The sequence below is a fragment of the Dendrobium catenatum genome, unplaced genomic scaffold (genome assembly GCF_001605985.2).
Source record: "Dendrobium catenatum unplaced genomic scaffold, ASM160598v2 fragScaff_scaffold_156, whole genome shotgun sequence".
Taxonomy (NCBI): domain Eukaryota; kingdom Viridiplantae; phylum Streptophyta; class Magnoliopsida; order Asparagales; family Orchidaceae; genus Dendrobium; species Dendrobium catenatum.
The window spans coordinates 1,010,738-1,026,138 of NW_021318618.1; the positions used below are offsets into that span (position 1 = coordinate 1,010,738).

The 15,401-nt window shown below is 31.7% G+C and overlaps 1 protein-coding gene across 3 annotated transcripts; it reads left to right on the forward strand.

Moving 5' to 3' along the window:
• The first annotated feature begins 871 nt into the window (after nt 1–871).
• On the forward strand, nt 872–13,663 carry LOC110108475 (E3 ubiquitin-protein ligase MIEL1). 3 transcript variants are annotated; one of them, XM_020839142.2, is made up of 13 exons: nt 872–1,030; nt 1,149–1,236; nt 1,355–1,393; nt 1,490–1,522; nt 1,600–1,677; nt 1,759–1,802; nt 1,887–1,927; nt 3,133–3,215; nt 3,284–3,375; nt 3,481–3,550; nt 6,384–6,425; nt 13,344–13,399; nt 13,561–13,663. In XM_020839142.2, the coding sequence occupies exons 1-13, from the start codon at nt 978–980 to the stop codon at nt 13,589–13,591; spliced, it is 750 nt and encodes a 249-aa protein (XP_020694801.1). In that variant the 5' UTR covers nt 872–977; the 3' UTR covers nt 13,592–13,663. The 3 variants fall into 3 exon arrangements, with proteins under 3 accessions (XP_020694801.1, XP_020694802.1, XP_020694800.1); XM_020839143.2 differs by having other exon boundaries at nt 13,344–13,603; XM_020839141.2 differs by lacking the exons at nt 13,344–13,399; nt 13,561–13,663 and adding an exon at nt 12,866–13,294.
• The last annotated feature ends 1,738 nt before the right edge of the window (nt 13,664–15,401 follow it).

A 15,401-nucleotide genomic window follows, 5' to 3' on the forward strand; every position in this document is an offset into this window, starting at 1 on the left:
TATCTCAGTAAAATACAAAAATAATTGAATATTAAAAAATAATATATATATAACGAAAAGTTATTTAAAAAAATTAAGCAAGAAAAAAAATGTGTAATTAAATTGTCATGAAAAATATAAAAGAAAATATAAGAACTAAATTTGAAGAAATATATAGATATTTTAGAAATTTTAATTAGTAAAGAAAAAAAATATAGACATTTTAGGACAAGTTAGGACAAAAGAGTTTTTTAGGAGGGGCAAAAGTAATTTTTTAGGAGGAGAGAAAAAAAATATTTACTCTCCTATAAGGGGGGGGCAATTTCCCCCTAAGCTTCATGTGGTTCCGCCAGTGGCGGACGCCAGACGCCTTCCAGAGACCAATCAGAATGAGCCTTGATTCTGTTCGGTATCGCTCGGTATTGCTGACATGGCTCATTCCGGCTGGTCTCTGGATGTAGAGCTGCATTCGGCGTCCGCACAGAATAATTTCTAATGTCCAAGAGAGAAAAAATTCATGTTTTTTTAATGTGATTGAAATTTGAAAGATATCCAAACTTCACTCATACGTAATATTTTTTTTCAATAAAAAAAATAAAAATAAAAAAGAGAGTGCCTTAAACGTAATGTTTTTTGTTTTACACTCTTTGTTGGCTTGCCGGAGTTGCCCACTTTTTCAAGCGAAGATGGATAGCGTTCAACGAGCCAATCTCCAACCACCTAATGGTACCCCATACTTTGTTCAAAATAAATATTAAATACATTCTCTCCGTCTGTTTTCTCGTCTTATTATTATTATTTTTATTTTTTTAGGGAAATAATCTATTCCCTATTCTCTTTTTTTATTTTTTTTTATTTAAAAAAAAATATTACGTGTGGAGTTTGGATATGTTTCAAATTCCAATTACATAAAAAAACACGAATTTTTTCTCTCTTGTCCGTTTTCTCGTCTTTTCTCCTTCTTGCGGCTCAGAACTTCTCGCTTAACCGTTTCAGAGATGGCGGCCATCGTCGACGATTCTCGTCTGAACTATGGCAAGATGGGTTACGGGTAATCACCGATTCCTCTCCTTCTACAAGCCGCTGCTTTGCTCAATCCTGATTCGTGGTCCTCTTTTGTAGGTTTAGGAATCTAATTTGTGTTTACTTGATGAACCGATTGCATTCAGGTGCGTACATTACCGACGGAGGTGCAAGATTCGCGCACCGTGTTGCAATGAAATCTTCCACTGTCGCCATTGCCACAACGAATCTACCGTATGCAGTCGCTTCCCTCTCGCATCGATTTAGGCCAAGGCGTCATTGTTAGGAATTTTTTTGTGATTGAATTGATTTTCCTTTTTATTTTGGTTTTTGTTGATCCTGTGATGTACAGAAGGATCATCACGAGTTGTGTAGGCAGGAGGTCGAAACGGTGGGATTTTGATATCGTTTTTCTTATTTAGCTGTTGTCTTTTTAGTTCTGAAGCTGAGAACCGTCAGTTTTGCTTTTTGATTTCGTGTTTTGCAGGTAATTTGCCTAGTGTGTGATACTGAGCAGCCGGTATGCATCAATGAATCGCATTCATTATCTTTGTCTAAATTGCTTTTAATTATTTATGAACATTTTCTGTTTGGTAGGTTTCTCAAGTGTGTTTGAATTGTGGAGTCAATATGGGGGAGTACTTTTGTAAACTATGCAAGTTCTTCGATGATGATGTGAGCTTGCAGATGAATTTTAACCAAGAATCTTGTTTACATTGGTAGGAATTTGAGACTAATATGCTTACGTTTTTGCAGATTGAGAAGGGGCTGTATCATTGTGATGAATGTGGCATATGCAGGTCGGAGAATCTATATTCTTGTTTAATTCTAAATTTTTCTTGAAATGAATGTTGCCTTATAGTTAGATCTAAATTCTTGTGCAGAGTTGGGGACAAGGAGAACTATTTCCACTGCAAGAAGTGTGGTATTCACTTATCACTCACTCTAATGTTTGGGATGATGTATTTCCGTGCGGTTTATTTAGCTGGATTGTTTTGTTTCCGGAGGAGAAATTACTCTTGTTTTACTTCATAGTTCTGTTGATATTTGGGTAGGCTTTAGTGAAATAAAATGTACTCTACATCTCATTTGTGGCATATGGCTGATGGCTTCGCTGGTCAAACTATATCCTAGGGAATTTAGGAAAATAAGAGATCAAAGAACTTCAGTTCAGATGAATCTATACTTTATTCACCTTTCTGATTCATCAATGTAACATAGCAAATGAATCCTTGCAGTTCTTATTTATTAGCAATTGATGATTATAAAATTTTTAACAAAACATATAATATAGTTTAGATAATTTTGAATTTTTTTCAAAACAATATGAACATTATATACATAATGTCGCATCGAATAAATAGAATGCTATATTTTTAAACAATGATTATTATTTCACATTTGATAATAATTTAGATGCATACAATTCTTGAAAATACTTTTGTACAATATTTTTTCTCTCATAATATAATAATTTAAGATTACATAGTATTAATATATTTGTCAAATCTATGTATTTGTTTAATAGATTCAAGGCATATATATATATATATATATTATTTCTTATTTGTTAATATTTTAGCTTTAGATAATTTAAAAAAAATGCTATTATATAATATTTTTGTTCTTTCAGCATATAATTATTTAAGGCAACATGATATTCAAAAAATATAGCTAAAATTAAATGCTTGTATCATATACATGAGCATTTTTACCACAGTGAAAGAGCTTAATGTGATATTATAAAAAACAAGAATATTAAAATAGTCCTTGGACTATTTGTATGGGGCTATTTTAATTTTAGATTATATAGGTATTCAATTTAGTCTTTTGACTTCTCAAATCTGTTTCAAAATAGTCCCGTTGTTGGATTATTTTGAATTAAATTTTAAAAGTCAAAAGAATTTTTTTGATCATATTTGAAGAGCAAAGACACTAAATTTAATATCTTAGATATTCTGGGACTAAAATAGCCCAACATAAATAGTGCAAAGACCATTTTGATTTTTTTCTCTATCATAAAATATAGGAAGTAAAATTGTTGGCATAAGGCTAATAATAATATTAATAATGATGATGATGCACTATTTTCAAGGCCTTCCAACTCTTGTTGATTCTGAATATTTTTAGGAACATGCTACTCTGTTTACTTACGGAATAAGCATTCATGCGTTGAGAATTCAATGAAGCATCACTGCCCGATATGTTATGAGGTTGGTAGTGAAATGGTTCTTTGCTTTGAACATTGGAGCTATGTTAATTCCATCAACTGTTGCTGCAGTATCTTTTTGACTCCTTAAGATATACAAGAGTCTTAAAATGCGGGCATACGATGCATTCAGAGTGTCTTGATGATATGATAAATCACGAACAGTAAACTTCATGCTACCCGAGCTTCTTTCATGTTTGTTACATGTGAGTTTATTTTAAAATTTATTCATGAATCATATTATTCTTTCCGTGAATCCCATCATACAGATATACATGCCCAATATGTTACAAGTCTGTAATCGACTTATCAAGACTTTGGAGGAAGTACGATGAGGAGGTACCTAATCCTGAATCTCTATATATCAGCAGAGAAAATGTTTCATTTAGCAATATCTGTGAAAGTTGTAAGACCTACAGCTAAAAAATCTGCTGGTTTCATTCGAGTTCTATGAATGTATGCTTGTATGTTGTTATGAAATGGAATTGAAGTTTTAATGCAAAGAGAATTGAAGTTTGTAATTTATCAAAATGAACTGCACACAATCCCAATGATGGAGAACTGCACACAACATTTGATCAAAAAGTTATTACTGGGATTACCTCCATGAATGAAAGAGATGGGATATCGAAGAGCCTCTCAATCATGGAGATTGTGAGTTACAATTCCAAATGCACAAATTTTCTTCTAGAAACTGTAATATGTTTATTTCAAAATAAATATCATTTTATTGTTGAGCTTCTTAACAGTTAGTAAGAATTTGTCTTCCACACTCCCAGGAACTAGAGAATATATCTACAATATTCCTTCCTAGTGGCTATTCCTTGGTTTCATGCATATATATATACTCATTCGACATCTTCAACCTTTTCATCTACAATATCTGAGAGGAGAAAACAGTCCTAAAGAATAGTTCTTGCACATGATTCAATGATAAGATTTCTAAACTAAATTTCCTTGCATATATTCTATTAAAATGTTGATAACTTGTTCAATTAATTCAATTATTTATTTTATTGTGTTTTAGCTTCTATTTTTGTACTTATTTGGGACAAACTGAAATCACCCACAATTTAGTTCAATACATGTGTCTACTCTAAATCTAAAATCTTGAGAATTAGCATATCTTGATGCTTTGAAAGGCAATGTTCATTTTTGTATTGTATAATATAGATAAAGCTTCAAAACAAAAGTAGAAAATCACACGTCAAAGTTTTGCAATTGATTTTTTCTATTTCTTGATTGGGATTCATCTTCAATTTATGGAGAAAAATGTGTATATTTTGACTGTTAAGGTACTATTATATCTGCTAATTCTAATTTGCGTAGAGTACCTACTATACATATCACACAGGATAGTGGCAGAAGCTTTGCCTCTATATTTTAAATGTATCATATGTGTTCCATAGTTATGCTCTAACAACTCAAACTCTTAACTATTGAGATATTATCCGCTTTGACTTAAGGGCCTCATGATTTTTCATGTTTGTGTAACTTCCCAGGAGGTCACTCATCCCAGGATTTCTCTGAGATGAGCACGCTTAACTGCGGAGTTTCTTAATGAAATTCCAACCATTAAACCAAAAAGGGGCCTTGATTTTTAGCTTCTTTAACTTAAGGGGTTTACTATCTCCCCCAATTAAGTAACTGACATCCTTATCAGCATTTTTATCTCATAATCATCCACTAGGCATATAGGATTCTAGAGGTAGCCCCTACAAGTTCAAATGGTGATTCCCGCCACGTAGCACTTTGTCCCTTATAGGATTCAAGAGGCAGCTCCCATGTCATAGCACTTGTCTTGTATGACACTTAGTTCTCATTTTCCCATTGGTGTATTGCTCTGATTCCAAATTTATAACAACCCAAACTCTTAACTATCGAGATATTGTCCGCTTTGGCCTAAGAGCCTCATGGTTTTGTCATGTTGGAGTAATTTCCCAGGAGGTCACATTTTAGGATTTCTCCGAGATGAGCACACTTAACTGCAAAGTTTCTTAATGAAATTCCAATAATTATACCAAAAGGCGCCTCAATGTTTAAGAGTTTAGCTTCTTTTACTTAAGGGGTTTCGCATATGCTTCAGAACATTTATCAGTAACCAGGACTGGAATTGAGCATCACTGAGTTCCAGATCAAAAATTGCATCCAGCTTTGGGGTAAGCTACTATAAAAATTGAAGTCAAAATACATTTTTCATATAACCTTGTGAGGAGCTGTAATAGTAATGTAATACTTGACGGATTGCTTCTACAGTCAACTGAAGGCTGTCAAAATTGAAGGCATACTCCACATTGCTTCCACCATTGATCAAGAAAATACTTGCGGCAACACTATCTTTGAGCTGTTGCTAAATTCCTCCTTTTAAGTTCCCCCCTTTTCTCACATCAACTCTTATGAAATCATGTGTAACGCAAATAATAAGTCCTGGAAGATTTCCATTGCTTGCTATACGAATATGCTAAAAGATCCAAGGTGAAGTTTCTGTGAAGTAAAAGAGCAATTTTTTCAGCTGTTCTCTTATAAGGGTTTTCAAATTTCAAAGATATCAAAAGGTTATCTAGTACTTGAACAAATTTATAATTTTTTATCTCACAAAAGTTCTTAGAGTTCATGTATTTACCCACTCTGATTAGTTCATACAGATTGGTAATGCTTTCCGAATAGAATACACAGATCTGGCTCGGGATTACTGAGTTGTGTAGAAGACATCTGAACTTTCAGGTCCTGATTGCCTTGCTGTATAAGTTGAAAGTGATATGCTACCTGAAAGCAAAAACTACTTATTTCAAATCTCCTTTTGTTAGTAATATCAAAGAATTGAGGAAGGAAATGTGAGGTTGCATTTTACTGCTTTTGGTAGATCTTGACTAATGCAGAGAACCCGAGGGTTAATTTTATTGGAAACTACCAATACGTGTACACTACAGCTTTCCCTGATTTAAGCTTGGAAAAACCTGAAGAATTATGCTCCATATTCTTCTAGAAATAGTTAAACGTGCAATCCCTGCCAAATTTTTGCTTGTTTTCCGCTTTAAATGTTAGTTCTTGTTGCTTTCTTTTGCATATACTATGCCTACTTATGTTATCTTTATTGTTTACTACTGCCAATTATGATTTCCTTTAGTTTCACAACACTTATGCTAAAAAGAATTTTCTTTTTATTTCACAGATTGAAGCTACTTTGATGCCTGAGGATTATCGACAGAGAAAGGTCTGTGATAGATATCATTTTTCTTCTCATTTTCCTTTTTCGGAAAAAAATAAAAAATCATCTCATACATTTGAATTCATTTCTTGATCAAATATATGTTTTGCAAGAAAAGTTAACCCTGTGTTGACTTGGTTCAACTATGGCATTTTATGAGAAGCTCTTTTGTCATTCCTTGCTTTCCCTGGCACGATATATTACATTTTTTAGAATTTATTGTCAAATGAATATTGTGTTGCCTTGTTGATGTCATTCGGTTAAGGTCTGGGAGGTGAGATGTATAAGGGAGACACAAATAATCTCAATCTGCATTTATCAATTATTAACTTTAGCAAAATCAATCATTTTAATATAAAGCAACAAGCATGCTTCTTTAGTAAACATGTAAATATGAAAATTCACGAGTAAATTGTGACAAATATAAAATTTTCACAACGAAAAAGTTTCACTTCACAAAAAAAAAATTGACACGACTATTTTTATCACACAAATACCAACATTGACAAATTAAAAATAAGAACATGGATTAACACCTACAAAGTGCTCAAAGAGTACACATCGAATCATCACACACACAAGAATTGAGGGAAACTAGAAATTTATTTAAGTTCTCTTTTTTTTTTTTGCATGCTTCAAAGTTCTTTTTATAGCCCATAAAAGATCAAAAATTATAAATAATAAAAAAAAAGTCTTCAAAATCTTCCTAAATTTAGTCAAAAACTTCAAGTTCCATTTCTCTCAACACAAATAGTAGGAATCAATCTTAGGTTTTGAAATTTCAAACAAACTCATCCATAAAATGAAAGAAAATACGCGGCAAAAGATTTGGTTTGAGAATCGAAACAATCAATGCAAAAAAGTGGTTCTAGATTGTAGCAATTACATGGAGACAGAAGGCATGAAGTAGATTTTACATGAAACAGCGGCTAGAAGTTGGGACTATTGTGGTATTAGAAAAAGCTAAAGGAAACCACCTCCAGAACTATAGCATATTATCGATGATAAGGATTGCATCACAGTTTGTGGAAGTAGGAATCTAGGTTTGTAGTGTTGGCTGAACTTTAGTAAGAAAAATGGAATAAAATAGGAAACCTTGAAAACTGAAACTTGGGCTCATATAATACTGATTGAATTTGGTCTTGTGGTAGTGAATAAAACGTAAAGCAAACTTCAAAACATTGGTGAACACATCTTGTACTAAATAGGTTCAATGTCACGAACATGTTTAACATAAATAGAAAATAAAATAAATACAATGTAATTTGAATTCACTATTTGTGCCTTTGACAAGTATATACTTCCAGTTCCAGTTTTCTATCAAATTCGCTCAACTTGAAAAAAACTCTACTATTGTGAATTGACCAAATGATATTTGCTAAGTATGTCTAGGTCTAATTTTTGTGCTTCTTACATAGTAATCATGAGTCATTACAGGTGGGTATGTCATACCAAAGTATGAGATTCCTCTAATATTTACCATCATTAGTGGACATAATCTCAGCATCCATAATTTCAGGAATAAGCTGAGTAGACCTGTTTCATAAGGTGCTAAGTGGGAATTCATAAGGATGGATGAGAAAAAAGAAGAATATGTTTGTACTAGAAGTAAAATCAGATGTATTAAAGATTGGAATGATATATATACTTCATCCATAATAATTTCAGGAAGAAGTTGTATAAATTTTTCTGTTAAGGTGCTAAATGTGAATTTATAAGAAATGATAAAAAGAAAGAAGAATCCATTGCGTACTGGCAGCAGGTTCATAACATGAATTCAAATCAGTTGAGTAAAAGTTTAGAATGATATCAATACTTTGCAGGCTTTCTAGTTTTTAAGGTTAGGCCGGATGTTTTATATAAATTTTTATGGCCCTGTTTTTCTTTCACTTAATTTCTTAAAGGTTCCTTTAGAATTTTTAAATTAGAGGCACTATTACCTTACGACCAAGTTTGATTTTAACGTTTCATGTTCACATTAGTAATAAACTTATAACTAACATAATTAATCATTATTTTCCGATGAATATCTTCGTGAATATTATGCATATGTTGTGCTAATTTGTTAGGCTTCGATAGGGGTGTCAATATTTGACACGACACGACAACCCGACCCGAACCCGACCCATTTTAAAAACGGGTCGGGTTCGGGTTCGCAGATTCGACCCGTTTAAAAAACGGGTCGGGTTCGGGTTGACCCGGCGGGTTGCCGGGTCAACCCGAAAACCCGTTTATTTAAAAAAAAAATTGAATTTCCCGGTAATACCACTTCCTATGATATGTGTGCTTTTTAATCAAACATTATAATAAATCACCTAAATTCATGTTTAATACTTCAATTTTACCATCAGTTTGTACGTGATAATTGTGAAAATTTTAATTGTGTTGGGATACAATCATTTTCAGTAATCCATATGATTTATTCATTTTATTAATATACAATTATGTTATGTACTATGCATCACCAATTTTAAAATATGGACCAAAATAAGCCATTTTTTAAAAAACAATGAACCACTACAAAAATAAATTCATATTTTTTCATTCAAGTTAATTATAGAATAAATTCCATGTGGATATCCTCCCAAGATTTATATGAAATTTATTACTATTACTATTATTATTATTATTATTATTATTATTATTATTATTATTATTATTATTATTTATTTATTTATTTAGCCTTCTGACACAGTTTGTATTATGACACTATATATGCAACATCTTGTTATATACTATGCCAATAATATCTATTCTCAATAATGGCTACAATCTTATCTTGATGGATATTCCCAGTAGCTCCACAATCATATAATTCTAACATAAGTCTCATAAAGATGAACAAGAATTCAAAATTAAGTCCTTAAAAAAAGCATCAATTAAATCCTTATTAAGCATATTTAAGTGCTAATTAAATTAATATTTGGCTCAATAAAGTCATTACAATTGGCATAGTTCTCTTTAGTATGATTGAAGTTAGTCTCATTAACTTTCATGGTGAGTGACATGATAGCTACCTTGAGTTATTTTTAGTTCAAACCCTAATTTAATACAACTGCGTATTCTTCTTTTGCTTTAGTTCTTTTTGAAGTTTAAATATTTTAAACCTAATATTCATAATAAATAACAAACTTCTTAGGCAATAAGTAATAAGTCCAATATTGAAGTGATTATATAATGACATGAAATTCTCTATCATAATTAGAGTATTTATGCTTTCTTATTTAAGTTCGCACTAAAATAAATGATTAGATGCCCATCTTGACTCATAAATCTCCAAATTCCCATACTATATTCACCACATAAAATCTCGAAAGCTATATTAAAATCTAGTAATTTTCGTATAAGGGCATTGTTAAATCTATCGTTAATGTCGTATATGGCATACTTAGTAGATTTCATCCCTAAGACAATTCCCCTTTTTAAGACAATTAGTAATTATTGCCATTACATTACTAAATATGGTGATAAATTGTTTGGTAAAATGGTAGCCAAATTTAGGAAATTCAAAATGTCATGAATACTATGAAGCGCTGACCAATTTCTAATTTCCTTAGTCTTATCAAGATCAGTTATTAATCTATGAGTAGAAACCAAAATCATGAAATATAATAAATAGGACAACAAAATTGCACTTCTTCATATTTAGATTTGATTTTTCATATTGCAACTTTTTATAGAATTTTCTAAGTTGTAATAAATATTCCTTTCTATATTTGATGCAAATTAGATTGTCTTCTAAGTATATAACTAAAAATGCTCTTATTAAAAGTTCAAAACAATATTCAAGGTCTCTTGAAATTGCTCGAGACATTAGTTAATCTAAAATGCATAATTAACCATTCATACAAATCGTCATCTGCCTTAAAAGCAATCTTCCATTCATTTTCTTCGCTCATACTTATTTAATGGTAATCGTTCAAATTAATCTTTGAGAAAATCACAATATTAGTCATCACATATATCATATTATCTACTCGTGGGATAAGAAATTGATACTTCATGGTGATTTTATTATTTACTCAACTATCCACACATTCACCACACAAGAACGCTTTGTTTTTCTTTTAAATTATTTTCTTAATAATTTATCTACCTATCTTTTTAGTTCAATATGTTCAATATGATTCATTCTATAATAGGGAAAATTAGGCAACAATTGACCAAGAAACAAATCAATGCTATGCCGAATATCTCCAAGTAATGATACTTCATTCAAGAGTTTCTCGACAGTCCCTTGTATTTAGATGTTAATTGGCTAAAATCTCTAGGCACTGATAGACTCGATTATATCTCAACTCAGTTAGATAATTATCAAGACATAGATTACTGCTTCCACTCTGCTCTCCTTTTCAAAAGCATATTTGATCAAAATATGTAGAAGTTTCCTTAGTTTATTACAAGCTTTCGATTCTTTTGATCTTGAAGAACTATTAAGCTTTGTAGCTTTCAAAATTGCCCTCCTTGAGCTTAAAAGCATTTGTGTTGGACTTCTCAAAATATGTCACATCTAAATCAGCACAATTAGTAGTGATAGTAGAAGTTGAAGGAAACCACCAACAAGGCTAAGCATATTAAGGTTTAAAAAGGCAAAATCGAGAACTGGAGCATTTTGCCTTATTGAGGCGTGGTGTTAGCCACAAGGAAAATCGAGGTATAAGCATCAAAATAAAGAAAATAAAGAACAAGAACTAAAAAATAATTCATAAATATGATATAAATCATCCGCATATTTACTTAGTTCACGTCATAAAGACATAAATCGTAAATTTCAATCTTAAATGTTTATAGAAAACTTACTGCTCTCAATGATCTCCTAATGTTAATATAAAATCACAAATTTTGATCGAAGTTTCCTCAAGATGTTGGTCCAAATAAAGATATAAGAAAAAATAATACCTAAACATAGAGACTATCGATTACACCTCCTCTTGCTCTAGATTGGCTCCCGATGGCAACTCTCACCACCCATGATTGGCTTGAAGACCTCTCATAGTTTGCTTGACAACCTCTCACTTATGCAAGTGACTCCCAATCGACTCACACTCCTATAGAGAATGTGATGGAAACGACTTGTTCTCTTCGTCGAAGTCCTCACAAGCCTAATGTTGAGTTGCTGTATTGAACAATGTTGGCATATTAGTATAAATATAATATATATTAATATTATAATATGCTATAATATAATAAAAAAATTTTACATAACTTTATTATTGTGCCACCTCAAATTCTTTGATACATTACGCCTCGAGGCATATGCCTCACAAAAAGAAGGAATAAGCTTCATTAGTGATAGTGAGGCTTCAGTCTTTTTGCGCGCCCGAAGGCATGTATGCTTAGACCCCTTTTTTAAAAATGCAGCATAGTAGGGATTCAAGGCTAGCATTAGCGACGCTTTATGATTCTAAGACTAGAGCATTACTATAGCTTCAACAACACTTTAAGAAGAATACTGAACGGAAGTAGAATTGAAAATTTTGAAAGATAAACTCAGGTTGTTTATGATATTTATTTTATTGGGCTTCTACAATAGTTAACCAAACCTCAAGAAAATGTCAAAATAATGTGGAACATAATCTATTCTCAATAATATCAACAATATTGGCATGTTCAACATAAATTGAAAAGAAAACAATGTAATTTGAAATTTATTCAGTCCTCGAGACGTGAATAAATTTTTGACTTCTCTTGTTGGTCTCATTGGCGTTCACACGGTGAAATGATAACTGAGAAGGCCGCACATATTAACTCCCTTAGCAAACCTACACTTAAAGGGCTTTTCTCACTTCCAATGCACCTCATGAACACCCACATCACCCATGCACAAGCATCCATAAGATCCAAAACTTTTGGGATTCTACTGGGGGAATGTAGCATTGCTCTATTTCCTAACGTAGTTGAGTAATGAACTTTTGCTTCTGCTTTCCAACGGTCTTATTCCAAAAAAAAAAAATATATATATATATATATATATTAATGGGATTGGCTATGTTACTAAAATTCATTTGAATTTATTTTTGCTCTGAATTCACGGGTTAGGGGTGTTTGCATTACATGTAGCCATGCACATGCAACTGAAAATTTCTTGAGCTTTAGGCTTCGTTTGGTACGACTTTATTATTGCTTCTTAAAGAAGCTTTGAAGTACAAAAATATGAATGAGGCTTCGTTTGGTACGACTTTATTACTGCTTCTTAAAGCAGCTTTGAAGTACAAAAATTTAAATTTTGTACTCAAAAGCTTCTTTAAGAAGCAGTAAAAAAGCCGTCCCAAACGAAACCTCAATGGAGCTACCTTCAAAATTAATGCTTTAAACCATGGCATATCGAACTGTTTTTTGGTCCTGTTGCTTCAATTAATATGGATGAATTCTAATGTGTTCTCTCTCTGTCACATTCTTTGAAAATACCTTAAGGTTTGGTATATTTACAAAGTTTTCTTTGGCAGGTATGGATCCTTTGCAATGACTGTAATGATACCACTGAGGCCTTCTTTCACGTTATTGGTCACAAATGCGTCCATTGTTACTCTTACAACACAAGAATGACTTCTCCACCTATTCTTCCTCAGTGATTACTAACTCAGTCCTGTTTCCAATTTATCGATCATTCAATCATCTATACCTCAACATTTAATTTATTATCTTCATTTTGGAACCGCCAAACTGTGCTACGATAGGATTATTTTACCTTATTGATCTTATATCAACTATCAAGCAGCTTTACAGAAAGGGCATCTGTCAAAATTAGCTGTAGGTTAGATGCTATTATTCAGTTGATTCTATAAGATATGGAACAACAAAATATAGAACTGTGACAGTATGTATTTGCATGGAATTTTGCTTAATATTGATTGTGATTATTTTCTGACAGAGAATCTGTTTTTCATTGGAGAAACTTTATTGTTCTTCTCTTGTTTTGTGCAGCTTACGTTATTGTTATCTACAGTTGATGAGGATCTAGTTCTATCGGTTCATACAGGCATTTCTATCCTCCCTTGAAAATCTATTCAAAGTTTATATGAAGTTATTTTGATGATTCAAAGCAATTAGTTCATGAGTCCATATCGTTATTATTTTTGTTCTGAACCAAAAAGACTTGAAATCAAATTCTTATAAGAGATTTGATTAATGCTTGTTCTGTTTTGAATTGCAAGAGTATCAAGAAACTCTAAGCATTGGTAGATTAACAGAGGCCACTTTTTAGTTCTGTAGAGCACAAAATTTGTTGAACCCCATCAAACTTTTGATCTCATACTGCACGACTATTGCATGTTCATATACAAAATGAGGTCTAAAAGAGGCTATTAAGGTTTCGTTTGGGACAATTTTTTTATTGCTATTTAAAAGAACTTTTTAATATAAAAATTTTTAGTTCAACTTTTTTCACCTAGACATTGCCACATTCATCACTATTTCTGTTATCCACTTAGGATTCATTTGAGACGACTTTCTTATTGCTTCTTATAGCAGCTTTTTAGTTAAAAAATTTTAATTTTTGTATTAAAAAACTATTTTAAGAAGAAGTAAGAAAGTCGTCCTAAATAAAACCTTAAAGAAGCTCTATGTTGTAGCTATCTACATTTATGGAGTAACAAGCACACCATGAAGATTCCATGTACCACTATAACATGTCTTCTCTTTACCACTAGTCTCCATTACTCTCAAAGATCATAATCTCCCACTAATCATTGCACTTACACATTATTGTTGATTAGCGTACCACATCGAACATTATATTTTCCATTGCTAGATTCAATCAACAATGATTTTCACATTGTTATCCGCTCCATAACTCCTCGAGTTGGCTTAATTATTACTTTTCTTTCATGGTAATATGCATATGGGCGAAACTCGAACGTAAAAATTGTTAGATTGTAACTTGAGAGAGAGAGAGAGATAGAGGGAGAGAAATAGAAATAAAAATATATATGCTATAATTCTTTCCATAGATTAATGGAATTTTTCCGTCCTATGGTGGATATATGCCATCAAGCCAAATCACTTAAGCTATTATGTTCTATCTATTCTTCCTATCATCTCTTCCCTTCCATAATGTTATAATCTTTGAAATTTTATATGAAGACGGACCTTCAATTATAGACAACTTTTTGCCCTAATATCCCAACCTTGCCTTAATGGTTGGGTCCACAACTTTATCCAACTTACCTCTTCATGCCAGAAAGGACTTGTTCTGTCATCATTGATGATGATGTGACTCTTGGTGGCAATACTGTTGAGGGTGCATTTCATCAGGCAAAGACATTTGTGATAATGTCATAATTCTTGGAACTCTTGGATAGGATTATAAATGAACCGATTGTTCGATAAGCTATTGATGGTTCGGATTGATTAATGTTCATTCATACTCCGTTAATTAAGTAAAAAACAAGCCTGAATATTTTTTTTAAATACTTAATGCTTAAATAAACAAACTTGAACAATTTTGTGTTCGACTCATTTATATTCATGAACAACATCATTTAAAGTTTATAAACAAACTCGATTCATGTTCGATACATAGCTCATGAATAAGGTCCTTCAAAACTCGATTGATGTTTGATTATAAGAATGATGAACATAAATAATATAAATATCTTATAATTATTATAATCTAATAATGCAATCATTATTAATTAATCAAATATTATAGTATACATTATTTACAATAAATTATAATTATCTATTATAATTTGATATTAGTATAATTTAAGTACAATTACTTTTTATTTTACAATATTATTTAGTTATATTGTATGGGCTCATTTGATAGCTCAAAAATACTCACTAGATATGTTTGTGATTGGATTATTTGACAGTTCAAAATTTTTTGCTAGATATTTTCACAAACATGTTCGTTTGATAGCTTGAAAATATTAACTAGATACGTTAGATATATTCAAATGTTCATGAACGGACTCATTTGATAGTTTAAAAATGTTTACTAGATATGTTCACAAACAGACTTGATGTAATTGTTTGTCA

Bases quoted from the DNA above. Each gene is read 5' to 3' on its own strand.
- LOC110108475 (XM_020839141.2), top strand. From the start codon at position 978: ATGGCGGCCATCGTCGACGATTCTCGTCTGAACTATGGCAAGATGGGT. The intron at 1,031-1,148 runs GTAATCACCGAT...GATTGCATTCAG, and splicing joins TATGGCAAGATGGGTTACGG to GTGCGTACATTACCGACGGA. The intron at 1,803-1,886 runs GTCGGAGAATCT...ATTCTTGTGCAG, and splicing joins GATGAATGTGGCATATGCAG to AGTTGGGGACAAGGAGAACT.